Source organism: Nyctereutes procyonoides, unplaced genomic scaffold (assembly GCF_905146905.1).
Source record: "Nyctereutes procyonoides isolate TBG_1078 unplaced genomic scaffold, NYPRO_anot_genome, whole genome shotgun sequence".
NCBI lineage: Eukaryota > Metazoa > Chordata > Mammalia > Carnivora > Canidae > Nyctereutes > Nyctereutes procyonoides.
Window position 1 is genome coordinate 47,043,603 of NW_026575051.1, and position 14,914 is coordinate 47,058,516.

At 36.0% G+C, this 14,914-nt stretch overlaps 1 protein-coding gene across 1 annotated transcript in view; it reads left to right on the plus strand.

Annotated features, from left to right (window-relative positions):
- CFAP206 (cilia and flagella associated protein 206) overlaps positions 1-14,122 on the plus strand; it is a 31,644-nt gene extending 17,522 nt beyond the window's left edge. The window contains exons 9-13 of the mRNA XM_055330458.1: positions 822-1,020; positions 2,717-2,857; positions 5,707-5,900; positions 10,014-10,157; positions 13,674-14,122. Coding sequence (XP_055186433.1) covers positions 822-1,020; positions 2,717-2,857; positions 5,707-5,900; positions 10,014-10,157; positions 13,674-13,904 — 909 coding nt within the window. The 3' untranslated portion in view covers positions 13,905-14,122. The remainder of the gene's footprint in view (positions 1-821; positions 1,021-2,716; positions 2,858-5,706; positions 5,901-10,013; positions 10,158-13,673) is intronic.
- Positions 14,123-14,914: the final 792 nt, after the last annotated feature.

Below are 14,914 nucleotides of genomic sequence, written 5' to 3' on the forward strand. Positions count from 1 at the left end.
TATCCATGTTGTAAGCAAATGTATTTGTCATTTATAATGGCTGAGTAATATTTCATTATATTAATATTAGGTTTTAAAACCAAGAAACAAAAGGCTATGTAGGACCTGATTAATTTTTTATATGTTTATTCTATAAGTCAGTGATCTTTAATATGAATAAAAAACATTTTATCTCACTGACCTAAAATCTTTAACTTGCAGATCACAAAATATGCCCCAAGATGTATCTCTAGATTTTCCAGGTTCTTTTAAATCATAATTGAGCCAGATAAATCTAATGGTAATGAGTCATATTTAGCTTTTTTTTTCTTTAAAAAAAAAAAAGATCTTTTCCCTTGATATTTTGAGGTCAAGCATCCATGAAACTTTCTTAGGTGATCAAATGTGTTTGACTTTTTGGGTAAAATAACTTTATGACAATCACACTAAGATAAAATGCTTTGAAATAAAATACAAGGTTTTTTTAAGATTTTATTTATTTATTCATGAGAGACACACAGAGAGAGAGGCAGAGACATAGGCAGAGGGAGAGTCAGGCTCCCTGCAGGGTGCCTGATGCAGGACTCCGTCCCAAGACCCTGGCATCATGACCTGAGCCAAGAGCAGATACTCAACTACTGAGCCACCCAAGCATCCCCAAGTTTTTTTCTCATAACTTATGAGTCCAGTTGCTATGTAGATGTTATTGTTTAACTTCAGGAGACTTTGACTTATCTTCAGGAAGAATGAATTTCTTTACAAACAAAAATTTGTTAAAAGAGTACAGTGACTTATAATTTTATGAGCCAGTTATATTTTGAATATTGCTTTCTCCTGCTCAGCCCATCTTCATTGCACTCTCCAGACTGTGGACTAGCTTCCAGGATGAAACTGTTTTGATTAGTGTCCTCAGCAATTTAACAACTCATCTTGAGCCATTCCTGGGTGCTCATGATCTACTCTTTCCTGAGAAAGTAATGCAGAATCTTCTGGATGGACTGACTGTGAAAACTGATGTGTGCAGGGTGAAAGAACACTTGGGTAATAGAAATCATCCTTGACTTCCTCTTCCTCTTAAAATTGCCTCTAGAATAAAGCCACTCTTGTTTTAAAAATTTCATGTGTGGGACACTTGGCAGGCTTGGTCCCAGGAGCCCGTGTTACTGGATCTTGGGGTTGTGAGTTCAAGCCTCACATTGGGTGTAGACTTTACTTAAAAAAAAAAAAAAGAAGTTCAGGCTCCTTCTGATAAGGTATTAAACATATCTCTTGATTAAAAGAGTAGTAATGTTTGTTATAGAAAATATTGCAAACAGAAAATGCATAAACTGAATACCTTACTATCCAGCAATAACCATTCTTCATGGTATTGTAAGCATTTTAGTTGATAATGTGCTCCTTGCCTATGTGTTTCTATTGTAGTCTTTGTGATTTTATTATTGATTCATAGTAGAAAATACTATTATTCTTTGCCATATTTTTTCCAAGTAAAGCTCCATTTCTTTGGAATGCTATTTGCCATATATCCACCTCAGAGTCAGGCTGAAATGTATAAATCAGTGAATTTTATTCCCGCACATTTGAGCTTATTTTAGAACCTTTAAAAGATGCATTGATTCTTATGAAAAGGCTGTCTTTATCAACAAACTACTTTTTCCTGTTTTGGCATCTTCTTAGTTAAAGACAACTTGAAGTTCATGAGAAATGCCAAAATAGAGTCTGAAAGTTGTTGCCTTAAAAGGTTTTTCTAGAAAATGAAATCAGATAACTTACTCTCTAAATTTCCTTTTCAAATTCAAGGTTTGTTGAAAGTGGAAAATAAAAATGAAGTAGTAATTTCCATTCTTAAACTATTAGAATATAAACCCCCGGCAAACTAAATCAGAAAGACACAAAGTATCCTTCCAGTTAAAGTTTTTCCTACCCCTTTTATTTTGTTAAAACAGCCTATCTACACAAATACTACATGAAATTAAGATGTTAAAGTCACTTCAACAGTAGATGTTAAACTCAACCATATTGGCAAGACAACTGACTGCTTAGAGTTAACGTGTCATTTTCCACCATATGTCACCACTTCATATTCAATAGGACACCATCAGTTACTGATCCCAGTGAATTGGGAGACCCAATATTCTTCTAAAAGAATTTAATTAACACTTGCCACATCTCATCCCTTTCTTGAGGCTTTCAGGGCATAGCAGGAAAAAAGAAAGAAGGTTTATTTACCCCAGCATTTGCATTTACTTCTTGTTGTGACCAAAAGGGCATCCACTGATGTTCTGATATACAGCCAGGCCCAGAAGTATAGTAGGATTGCAAAAGATAAGAACCCTGGAGACCAGTGTCTTATAAATATGCATTTTTATTTGAAGAAAAAAAATTTAGACAATGTGTTTATCACATGTCTATAAGTAAACCAGCGACCATTAGGAAGAATTTTAAAAGTGTAAAGAACAAAAATTGTACATCTTATCAAAAGTAAGTTACTGAGAGATAAATCCTTGAATCTTTCCATTGAGTACATTCCCCGCCATTTTAAGAAGCAATAGTCCTAGTATGTCAGCATCATATTCAAAGTATTTGGCCACTTAGTATATTATAAAGAGTTGTACTGCCTTGAATGAAGTCTGTCTCTCTCTATTCTAGTCATAGCAGCCAGTCTTTTCTGCTCATTTCCTTGTTGTTTACTCTTCTTATTGATTAAAGTTTTTCTTGTCTTCCTCTTTCATTTTAGAAGATAGAGTACATCTGGTGGATTTAAGAAAGCAAGAATGGCTTTTCCCAGAAACAACAGCAAATTTTGATAAATTGCTAATTCAGTATCGAGGATTCTGTGGTTATACATTTGCCACAACAGATGGTCTTCTCCTTCCAGGTATATTGTTGGGAACAACATTACTTTGACTTTCCCATTTTTTCTTTGGATAAAGTGCTATTATTGTCACTTATTCACTTTTTTTAAAAAACTTATTCATTTTTAAAATTTTATGGGATCGGTGGTGAACTAGGAAAGGAGCCACAAAGATGATCCAGAACAAAGTCTTCATCTTTGAAGTACTCATGGAATAATCTGGTAGACTGACATAACCAAGAAATTATGCTATGAATGATGAGTGATGGAATGTGTATATAATGAAATATGGATGCCACAGTATTGTAAAAAGAGGGATGACTCAGATGTCCAATGAAGGATTTCAGAAATTCACATGGCATTACTAAAATATATCATCTTCCATAGTAATTACTTGAAAGAGCAACACTAACTGGCTGGTTATGTTTATTAAACAATATGTTGTCACTTTATGGTTACATTCCATTAACATAGATCAGGATTTCTGGATAAGTCAGATCTGTCTAAGGAAATGGCCAGTATTTTATCAAGTAAAAATCTCTCTGTGATGTATAGATTACTAGGGCTTTCCTAAAACAAAGAGTAAGCCAGAAATTATTATCCAAAAAGTGCTCTATGAATTGGAAATTAAAAAGTCATCTAGGGCTATACTGAAAACAGTTTGACAAAATTATTTCTAATTTATCTTACACCATTAACCTCTTCCTTCCTTTTTTTCTTTCTTTGTTATTTCTTTTACTATATTTCATAGTTGGGTATTTGTTTTTTATTAGAAATAATTATTGGAATTGTGTGTATATACAGGCAACAGAACACACATACTGCCTCATTTTTTATGGTATTAGATTTTCCTTAATGGGAGTAACAGAAGGTTTACTGTAAGAAGCTGAGAGAGGCCCCGTAAGGATGACTGATACTGGGGAAGAAACAGTCAAGAGCCATGAAGAAGTAAAAAGTAACAGAATATAGATGGTTTCTTCCTTTTCTTTTCTCTTTTCTCTTTTTTCCTTTCCCCTCCCTTTCTTCCTTCTATCCATCCTTCTATCCATCCACCATTCTGAATAAGAAGGGAAGGGAGTCATAAGAGACACAAGCAGAGAAACATGGCTGTGGGGCGATGTTAGGTAGCATGATGTAGTTGAAAACGCTATGGGCTAAGATTCAGAAGAGCCTGGTTTCTAGTCTGGAACTGTTTGGCCCCTTCCAGCTTCCACTAACTAGGATTCTAATAGAAATAGGAAAGTAGGAGGGCTTGAAGAGCTATGAGTTTCATAATCCTCTCTGAATAAGCTAGTCCTGATTATTTTGTTTGCTACATTATTTCTGTTAACTATATTATTTTCTGGACAGTAGCAGCCTGCATTACTTCAGAGGAATTTTGTAGGACTTCCCTCCTTTCAGGACTGTAGACTACGTGGCTTAAGTGCCAAGATGACACTGTGGCTTACCAGTTAGGGTCCTTTTCAGATGATGTCACTAACTTCATTGCCAACCAATCTCCCTTGCTCACTGTTCCAGTCCCACTGGCCTTGCTATTCTTGAACATTCTGAGCCCATTTTTTTTTTATCTCAGAGCCTTTGCCCTCCTATTCCTTCTACTTGGAAAACTCTGTCCCCCATATAGCTATGTACCTTGCTCCTTCATTTTACAGCCTTCCTTGATCACCCAATTTAAAATATCAACCTCATCCTCTTCTTTTCACTATGTGTTTAACTGGCTTTATGTTTAATTTTTTTCTGCAGTATTCTCTGGTCCATGATATATTTGTTGATTTACTGAGAGCAGGAACTTTGTTTTCTTTTATAACCTTAGTGTCAGGAATAGGGCAGCCCGGGTGGCTCAGCTGTTTAGCACCGCCTTCAGCCCAGGGCATGATCCTGGAGACCTGGGATTGAGTCCCAGGTCAGGCTCCTTGCATGGAGCTTGCTTTGCTCTCTGCCTGTGTCTCTGCCCCCCCACCCCGTCTCTCATGAATAAATAAATCAAATATTAAAAAAAAATAACCTTAGTGCCAGGAGTAGAGCCAATGCATTTTGTTGAACAAGGAAAAAAATATTACTTTTTCTCACCAATATGTGGATATTTAATAATCCATATTTTATGTAGTATCTGTTCACAGTGGAAAATACTTTCTTACAGAAACTTGTATTGGAGGTGCTTGGCTGGCTGGATCAGTGGAGCCTGTGACTCTTGGTTTTGGGCTTGTGAGTTCAAGCCCCATGCTGGGAGTAGAGACTACTAATTACTAAAAAATCTCAAAAAACAAAAAACAACAAACAAACAAAAAAAAACCTCCTGTATTTTGGAAAAGTCCCATCTTTATAGTTTTTATAGAATTATTTTTATTTTTATTTTTAAAATATTTTATTTATTTATGAGAGACATAGAGAGAGAGGCAGAGACATAGGCAGAGGGAGAAGCAGGCTCCATGAAGGGAACCCGATGCGGGACTCAATCCCGGATCTCGGGATCATGTCCTGGGCCGAAGACAGACGCTCAACCACTGAGCCACCCAGGTGCCCCATAGAATTAGAATTATTTTTAAAACAATGTATACAGTAGTTAGTGTAGTTAAAGGAGATTTGGAAAGAACATCAGATGACTGGCTTCTCATAAAAGATTTTCAAACACTTTATATCTGGATAGTAAATTTTTATGTAAATCATACTTTAACATGAATTTCACATAAAAATAAAATATAATTTAACAAAATGTATAATTTAAAATTGCAAATTGTAGCATTTTAGCAAAATGAAAAACAAAAGCCATATGTTAAAGATGCAGTATATAGGGGATGGTTTTATCGATGCATTATAAACATGGAATCACTTAATATTTCATACCTAATTCATTTCCTTTTCTTAATTTTCAGGAAATCCAGCAATTGGAATTTTGAAATATAAAGAAAAGTATTACACTTTCCATACCAAAGATGCTGCATACTTATTTGCAGAAAATCCTGAACATTATATTGATTTAATTAAAGAAAAAGCAAAAAAAAATGCAGAATTAATTCAGTTACTGGAACTTCATCAACAGTTCGAAACCCTCATTCCATATTCTCAAGTAAGCAGAGTTGGTATTTTAAGAATTTATGACTTTTAAAAGTGTAGTTAATGAAAAAGCTATACTTTGTTGTAGAATGTTTCCTAAGTCCAAGCAGGGACAGGATCAGAAGAGGGCCTTTAATGCTATCAGAAAAGATTCACCCACGAAGAGGGAAACTAATGAAATCCATAAAGAAAAATGAAAACAAGGAGTCAAGCTGATGAATTAGACTGGACAAATTTGGAAGAGAAAGACCACATTTAGATAAATAATTGAAACTATACTATTTCTTTATCTAAAATTAAAGGAGCTTAGCACAGGGGTTCCTGGGTAGCTCAGTTGGTTAAGCATCTGCCTTCAACTTAGGTCATGATCCCAGGGTCCTGGGATCGAGCCCCTTGTTGAGCTCCCTGCTAAGCGGGGAGCCTGCTTCTCTGTCCCTTCTCCTGCTCATGCTTTGTCTCACTCTGCTCTCTTTCTCTCAAATAAATAAATAAATAAAATCTTAAAAAAAAAAAAAAAACATAAAGGAGCTTAGCACAGATAACACAGGTGATAATTTAGAGTTGTAAGATAATTTAATAGGTCCTTGTGTCTGTCCCTACACTGGCACCATACAGCTTTGATTATTATTGCTTTCTTTTTTTTAAGATTGTATGTATGTATTTATTTGAGAGGAAGTGAGTGGGAGAGAGAGAGAGAGAGAACGAGAAGGAGCAGTGGGGGAGGGGCAGAGGGAGAAGGAGAAGCAGGCTCCTTGTTCTGACCTAGGACCCTGAGATCATGACTGAGCCCAATGCAGACACTTAGCTGACTATGCCACCCAGGCGTCATGATTACTATTGCTTTCTGATATATTTTATTATCTGATAGAGCAAGCTTTTTCCCTTTTACTTTCTCAAAATTGTCTTAGATAGTGATGCATGAATCTTTATATATATATATATATATATATATATATATATGTAATTTTCTTAATAAATTTGCCAAGTTTCCTCCTAAGTCTTCTTGAGATTTTAAGTGGAATTGCATTAAAATAATCAAATAAAATGAAGAATTTTGTTTATGTTTATTGTATTGGGTTGTCTCATCCATAAGAAGTACCATTTACTGAGTTTTTAAAATAATTAGTAGTTTCATTAATTATGTCTTAATAAAACATAATGGTTTTAATTATATTTTTTAGTCTGACTACTTCTAAAACTGTGATCGCAGCAGTGACTGTAATGATAATAAAAACATATGCTTTTCAATATGATGACACTCAGTATTATTACACCTCCATTGAATTAATAATTCTTATATGTAATGGGTTTGTTTCTAGGCTCTCAATTGTGTTCCACTAGTCTATGCTCTCCCAGTTTTATATTTTTCATTGTTTTTGGGATGTCTTTTCACAAATAAAAATTCAACTTAATATGTATTTTATTAATCTTTTTTCTTTCATGTCTTGAACTTTTATGTCTTGTTAAAGAAATCAAGTATCTTAGATCATAAAAATATTCTTCTACCTTGTTTTGTAAAAAAAATATGGATTTGCCTTTTATACCTGAGTCTATGACTTGGCTTTAATTTTTGTGTTTAGGGGGAGGTGAAGATCTAATTTTAATTTTTTTCCATTTGAGTAGTGAATTGTCCCTTGACCATTTGTTCAATACTCTGTCCTTTCCCAGCATCTACAGTGTCTTATATGCACAAGCTTAATTTTTAGGCTCTCTATTCAATTTTTCAATTTTTGAAGAATTCCTGTACCTATATCTTACTGTAGCCTTATAATAAGTCTTGATATCAGGTAGACTAAGTTCTCCCACCCTTTCCTCTCTAAAGAATCTTGGCTATACTTGACTCTACTTCCGATATAAATTTGAGAATTACATTGTCAAGTTACATAGAAAACTTTGAAAGAATTATGAATTTGCGTGTCTATAGATAAGCATTATTTAGCCTTGCTATCACATAACTTACAGAGTTGTGGGATACCTAAAAGACAGTGAAAAGCTAGAATCAGATCATCAGAAAGGTGTGCAATATGTAGGTAATGCCTCGTTTTCCATCAAAGAATAACCTTCCCCCATTTATTTGGTCGTGTTTTTCCCTTTTTTCTGTACATTTAATTCCCAGCTCTTCTTCAGTGGCCTTCAGTACCTATAGTAATGAGTTTTCTCTCTTCATATTTCAAAGCTGTGGTCCTTATAATTATCTACTAGCCATTTACTTGAATTGTATAATATTGCTAATCATCTTGCAGCATGTTTTTATCTATCTAACTATATCATAATTCATTTTAAAGTAAAAAATTGTATCTTAAGTTAGGTGGTGGTAGGGCAATCAGTGATTATCTGTTGCTTGATTTTGAGTAAGGAGTTAATATTGAACAGATAAAGGAGATGTGACATATATATGTGTATGTGTGTGTGTGTATACATAAACACACAATATGTATACGTAAATACACACAGAATATATATTCATAATGGAATATTACTCAGCCATAAAAATGAATGAAATCCTGCCATTTGCAACAACATGGTTGGATGAAGAAGACATAATGCTAAGCGAAATAAGTCAGAGAAAGACAAATACCATGTGATTTCATTCATGTGTGGAGTTTAAGAGACAAAAACAAATGGACATAGAGAAGAGGAGAGAGACAAATATAGAGAACTAACTGGTGGTTGTCAGAGGAGAGGTGGGGGGGATGGGTGAAATAGGTAAGGGGGAATAAGAGTATACTGATCATGATGATCATTGAGTGATGTTTAGAATTGTTGAGTCACTATGTTGTACACTTGCAACTAATATAACACTGTTATACTGGAATTAAAAAAAAGAGAAGCTGATCTTTTCTCTCTTCATTATGATCTGAGTTCCTTAAACTCTACCATCTTCTCCAACAGTTTCATATACAGCATAATCATATCTTGTTTAGCCTGGAGTTAATATTTAATGTTTTAATAGTGATGTTGTGGGTTCTGTAGCAGAAAATCAAAATATCTAACTAAAACAAAGCCACCTTGGATAATATGCTGTGTATGCATAGTTTGAGTTTAAGGTATATCCTTATCCTAGAGGCTCTTGGCTGGCTTAGTTGCTACAAAATGCAACTCTCTTCTCGGGGTCATAAATTCAAACTCCACATTGGGTACAGAGATTGTAAATAAATAAACTTTAAAAAATCCCATCATCAGTTGAAGGGTATTATGCTGAGTGAAATAAGTCAATCAGAGAAGGACAATCATCATATGGTTTCACTTATATGTGGAATATAAGAAATAGTGAAAGGTATTATAAGGGAAAGGAGGAGAACTGAGTGAGAAAAATTAGGGAGACAAACCACGAGAGACTGCTAACTCTGGAAAACAAAGGGTTGTGGAAGGGGAGGTAGGTGGGGGGATGGGGTAACTGGGTGATGGGCACTGAGGAGAGCACTTGATGGGATGAGCACTGGGTATTACACTATATGTTGGCAAATTGAATTTAAATTAAAAAATAAACAACAAAAAATAAAAGTCCCATCATCAACTATCATTAAAATATGTATATATCCTAAAGATGTTTTGATACGTTTTGATACTTTAAACGAATGTGATTCATATTTAATTTTTTTAATTTTTACATTTATTTATTCATGAGAGACACAGAGAGAGGCAGAGACATAGGCAGAGGGAGAAGCAGGCTCCATGCAGGGAGCCCAACATGGGACTCGATCCCAGGTCCCCAGGATCACGCCCTGGGCTGAAGGCGGCGCTAAACCGCTGAGCCACCTGGACTGCCCCCTCATATTTAATATTTAATGGCTATTTTAAACTTCTGTTGGTTTTCAACCAAGTATTCACTTATGCCACCAATTGTGAGAAGGGCATTTGACTTAGGAATGAGTGATGTTAGGTTTTCCTCTTCCAAAATATACCTCAAAGTTAGGTGCAAAGAAAGTCATAATGCCCAGCAAAGTTATCACATTTAGCTCACTACTACCAGCTTGTTTTCTCTGCTGTCTTTATGAGTATATTCCATGTTCAAAAATTCTTGTTTTTCTAATCTTTTTGTTAGTTTAGATAAATATTTTTAGTTATCCCTAAATAATGTTTATTTTTTTAATAAGTACTAATTACAAAACTTTTATTTCTTTAGATGAAGGATGTTGACAAACATTATATAAAACCAATTACAAAGTGTGAAAGTAGCACTCAGACGGATACACACATATTGCCACCAACCATTGTGAGATCGTATGAGTGGAATGAATGGGAATTAAGAAGAAAAGCTATAAAATTGGTTTGTAACAATATTTTCTAAAATTATTTATAGATTGGAGAATTGTTTTTTCTTTAGCTAAGACAGAAGAAGTGATGACTTATTGTATATATGTTACATTCAGCCACAAATGAAAACAGTGTTAGTCCTCAAGCCACAGGTCCAGGGCATAGGACCAAAGGGGACTGTTTTGGTATGAGCAAGGTGGGTTTCTCAAAGATATTGTTGTGATCAGATGGCAATGAATATTCAAGATCCACTGAATCAAGTTCTAGAAAGTCAGCATGCAGTCCAATAATTTGTACCAGTGTCCCTGGCCTCTGGCTTTCCTTGTGTCTGCTCCTGTGGCTTCCATGGGTGTACAAGTTACCTGTTTGCTTGGACCTCTGCCTCATCTTTCTCACTTCAGTCTGCATATTTGCTTCTTCCTCCACTTGGCTCACTTGGTTCGGGAGTTTCTGAGAAGATGGCACTAAGGCTGAGAGCTATAGGTTGGGGAACTTTAATGTATTGTTACTCATAGAGTTAGTGATTTAAATTATTTATTAAAGCCAGTAAGTTGTACATGGAGTTCTTCACATATAATTTGCCAGCTTTACATCCCAAGATTGTCTTCTAATTTTTTTATTGTCTTCTAATTTTAAACATATACAGAAACATGAAACTATTCTCCAATTATACAGTCCAGTAACTAGAACAATGGTAGCTGCTCACTCTTTTTTTGTTTTGTTTTGTTTTGTTTTTAAGATTTTATTTATTTTTTCATGGGAGGCACAGAGAGAGAGAGAGAGAGACAGAGACAGAGACAGAGACAGAGAGACAGAGAGGCAGAGACACAGGCAGAGGGAGAAGCAGGCTCCATGCAGGGAGCCCCACGTGGGACTTGATCCCAGGGCCCCAGGATCAGGCGCTGGGCTGAAGGCAGCACTAAACCGTTGAGCCACCCAGGGATCCCCCACTCTCTCTTTCTATACCCATCTATTGTGCAAATCTATGAGGTTCTAGCATTTAAAGCACTCTCAATGTCCTCTTTTGGATTTTTTTTTTTTTTTTTTTTTTTTTGAGGAGAAGGTTATCTCTGTTATATCACAGGTAGTGTCCCCTCCTGTTGTTAACATGTTCTCTACAGGCATTGATCTCTCTCATCCTTCTGATTCTCAGTCACTAATCATAAGAGGTACATGCCCTCAAATGATGGTTTTGAAACTCTCATCCCTGTCTGATTCGGGAATTCCTCCCACTCATTCTTTCTACAGTACCTCGTCATTTTAAACAAGTATTTAGAGTCTGAAGGGAATAAACCCTTTTATATCTGTCACCTTTTCTTAGTATATTTTATCTCTCTCTTTAACTAAAATGGGGTATGGAAATAAACAAAGAGTACCCAAATGAGAACAGAGGCGATTTATTCAAAGTTTGCTATAGCAAGGGAGTCAGCCACCATTACTTGCAGTTGGCGGGAGCTCCAAAGTGGGCAGGGGAAGTGGGGAAGCTTTATAGTGAAAAAAAAGGGGAAAGCTTCAGGCATTCTCTGATTGGATGTTGTTGACATGGGAAAACTGGACGTGGGCTAACTCAAAGTGTGAACTTTTATATGATTGGTTTGGTGGGCATAGTTGGCTTTCTCTGGTTGTTCCTTAGTTGAATGGTGGGGACAGCAAAAAATAGGCAAGCTAGTCAAATCCTGCCTCTTCTGTGCTGATAGCTATGGCTACAGAGGTTGTGGGTCAGAGTTCTATTGTCATATAAGGTCTAGCCTTTGTCCATTTGTATATTCTGTGTCTTATAGGCTTTTCACCATCCTCGACATTTTTCTTGCTGTCCTTTCTGGTGGCAGCTTTTCAGTCCCTTGATTTCCTGAGATGAGGAAGGATCAGTTTCTTGGTATACCTTCCAGATCCTTGTTCCATTAGCATTCCTATCAGTTACTCTTCCGTAGATCATGAAGCTTCATTCTGATGTTCTCTACTGTCATCTACTAAACTCACTTGAGCCCACTGGATATATACTAGGTAACATAGATATCACACTGCTTTGTTCTTCAGAAGCTAATTGTCTTGCAAGTGACATTGATACATTAAAAATATTTCAGTACCTCTTGGTAAGTTATGTAACAGAAGTGAAATAAAAATTAACTTCAGTGACATTTTAAATTGGTCTGAGGTATAAATAGGCGAAAGAGAAGAGGGGAGTGATGGTTGGATAGGATAGGAGAGGTAGAGGTGCCAGCATAGGTCTGGGCTGGAAATGTTAAGAGAACGGGGTATTTGGTGGGGTTGCACTGTGTACTGACTGAACCCTCTCTTCCCATTCCTCAGCCTCCACTTCATTCTGATTCCCACTGTAGACCTAATTATGCTCTAGAATTATGTTATGTTGAATGCCAGTTCCCCATATATTAGCAATATAACCTACTGATAAGACAAAACTGAGTGTAGTGCTTAAAGCTGTAGGGGGAACCACCACCCTAGCAGAGCCTTGATAGTGTCCTGAGGGGAAACAGCAAGGTCAGAATTTATTGAGAATGCCACATGTGGTGGAAGGCAGGTCTTTCAATGCCAAGAGTAGGTCAGGGGATGGGATGAAGGCTTGTACTGGATTGGGTAAAGATCATGAAAAACCCAGCCCAGCAGTAATGGGAATAGAAGGTGAAGATTTATGGGGCAGGGGTGGAAATAATGTGAGGGCTTAATCTGTGCATTGATGCTTACTACTGAAGGTACGTCTTTCAGGATGTCCTGTAGTGACCCTTTGGCAAGGGTCTCCTGGAGTGGTAAAATCATGCTAATGAAGACGATGAAATAGCCAAGTCATAGTCATTAGACAATAAACTCAGCGTGGGGGAAATTGTTTCAGTTCTTAGTCACCCATAGTATCTCAAAATCTGGAATGTGAGGTCTCTGCTTTTGAACTCACAGGCTAATGCTTCTGAGCTTTTTTTCTAGGACTTCCTTATTACTTCAGTACATCCTAGTCTCCCTTTCATTTTTTTTTCTAGTCTCCCTTTCATAAACTCCTTTTTGTTTCCCAGCCTGAGTCATCTGTTTAACTTCATGTTTACTAGTAATCCATAAAAAGAGCAAGCAGGATGTTGAATACTGTAAAATGTAACCTGAAGACATCGGAACTTTTTATGTTAAAAGTCTTGGGTGAAGTCCATTTAAAAAAGACAAAGGAAATCTTAAATTTTTGTCTTTTAAAACAATAAACCAAGTATGGTGGGAAAATCCAAGTTGTATGAATCTCAAAGTATAATAATGAAGGAGTTAGAAGACTGTGTTAACAAATAATTGTGAACTCACTGTGAAGTTTGAATCTGTATGCTCTTTCCTTGGGTCTGTTTTCAACATTTTATGTATTTTCCCACCTCTTGGCAAAGGATATTTATTATGTTCTAGCTTTTCTAATGTTTTAATGCTTTGTAGAAAAATGCTGTGTTGTAGGGCTAATTTCTCTGTGGATTGAGAAAAAACATGAGGCTGATATTATTTGTTCTTTAGAGATGGGCTAATTCCTGTGTATTCTCTTTCTTTTTAGGCCAATTTGCGTCAGAAAGTTACTCACTCAGTACAAACCGATCTCAGTCACATGAGAAGAGAGAATTATTCACAGGTGTACCCACCCAAGGATGCTAGCACGCAGTCTATGAGAGAAGGCAGCACCCGAGTGCCCAGACCCCAGATTTACCTAGCTGGACTCCGTGGGGGACAGAGTAAAATCACTTCTGAGGTCAAGGTGAACTTAACCAGAGCTGTTGATGAGACCTAGTTAGAGACTGAATTTTTAAAGTGGATTTCACTAAGTTATGGACAGTGGCAAATATTGACAAGTATCTTTGTATCTGTGAAAATTAGTTAATTTTGTGGGTCTGGCACATTTATTGGTTGTGTAAATGTTTTCCAGATTCTTATATTCACTGTCAAACTGCTACAAAAAACTAAAAAGTGTTCTCTGTAACACATTTTGCATTCTATTAAAATTGGGAAGTAAAACTGTCTACTCATTTTCTGTTTGTTAGAAAAAGTTTGGCAGCATTAAAGGCTGAAATTATGATGCTCTTTAGATATTAATATATTTATAAGACTGTGACTGAGATAGAAGCTTATTTGTTCCTAAAATCACATTTAATGTTAAACATTAAAATTTTAAAATCTAGTCAATATTTTCAGCCTCATTAGCTATTAAATGTTAACATAGATTAAATTGATGTATAATAAGACCTCACTAATTTGGAATAATGAGAGTAGAGGTCCACATGAATTTTCAAAACCTGGAAGTTTTACATAAAATCTGGATTTCTGCCCCCTTGCAAAAAATCAGAATATTTGACGTACTTGGCTAGCATTCCTGTGAGAGATGCTGTGCTCTCTCATAGGCTAGGTACTTCCAGACCCCATTTCTGCTGCTTTGCCTTATCTCTGCCTGACCCCATAGGTAGTTGTGTGTAGGGCCCATGTGAATTACTGATTGCTGAATTTTAGAGCAATAGTTTTAGTACTGTCTTACATACTTCTAATATCAACTCCTGGATAATAAAGACTCCCAGGTGGAGGGAGGGACTGTTAAAACATGCTTTAATGGTGAGGGGATCATTTATATTTAATGCATTTTTTTCTGCCTTGGTGACTTTTATTAAGGTGTTTATATAATTTGCTTTCTATGTAGGTGAAATGTAATTTATAATAGTATGTTTCAAAATCCATTTTCTACATATATCATAAAGGTTAACTTCAAACAGACCTACTTCTAAGTGTTCATGACTTTCATACCTGTAGTTT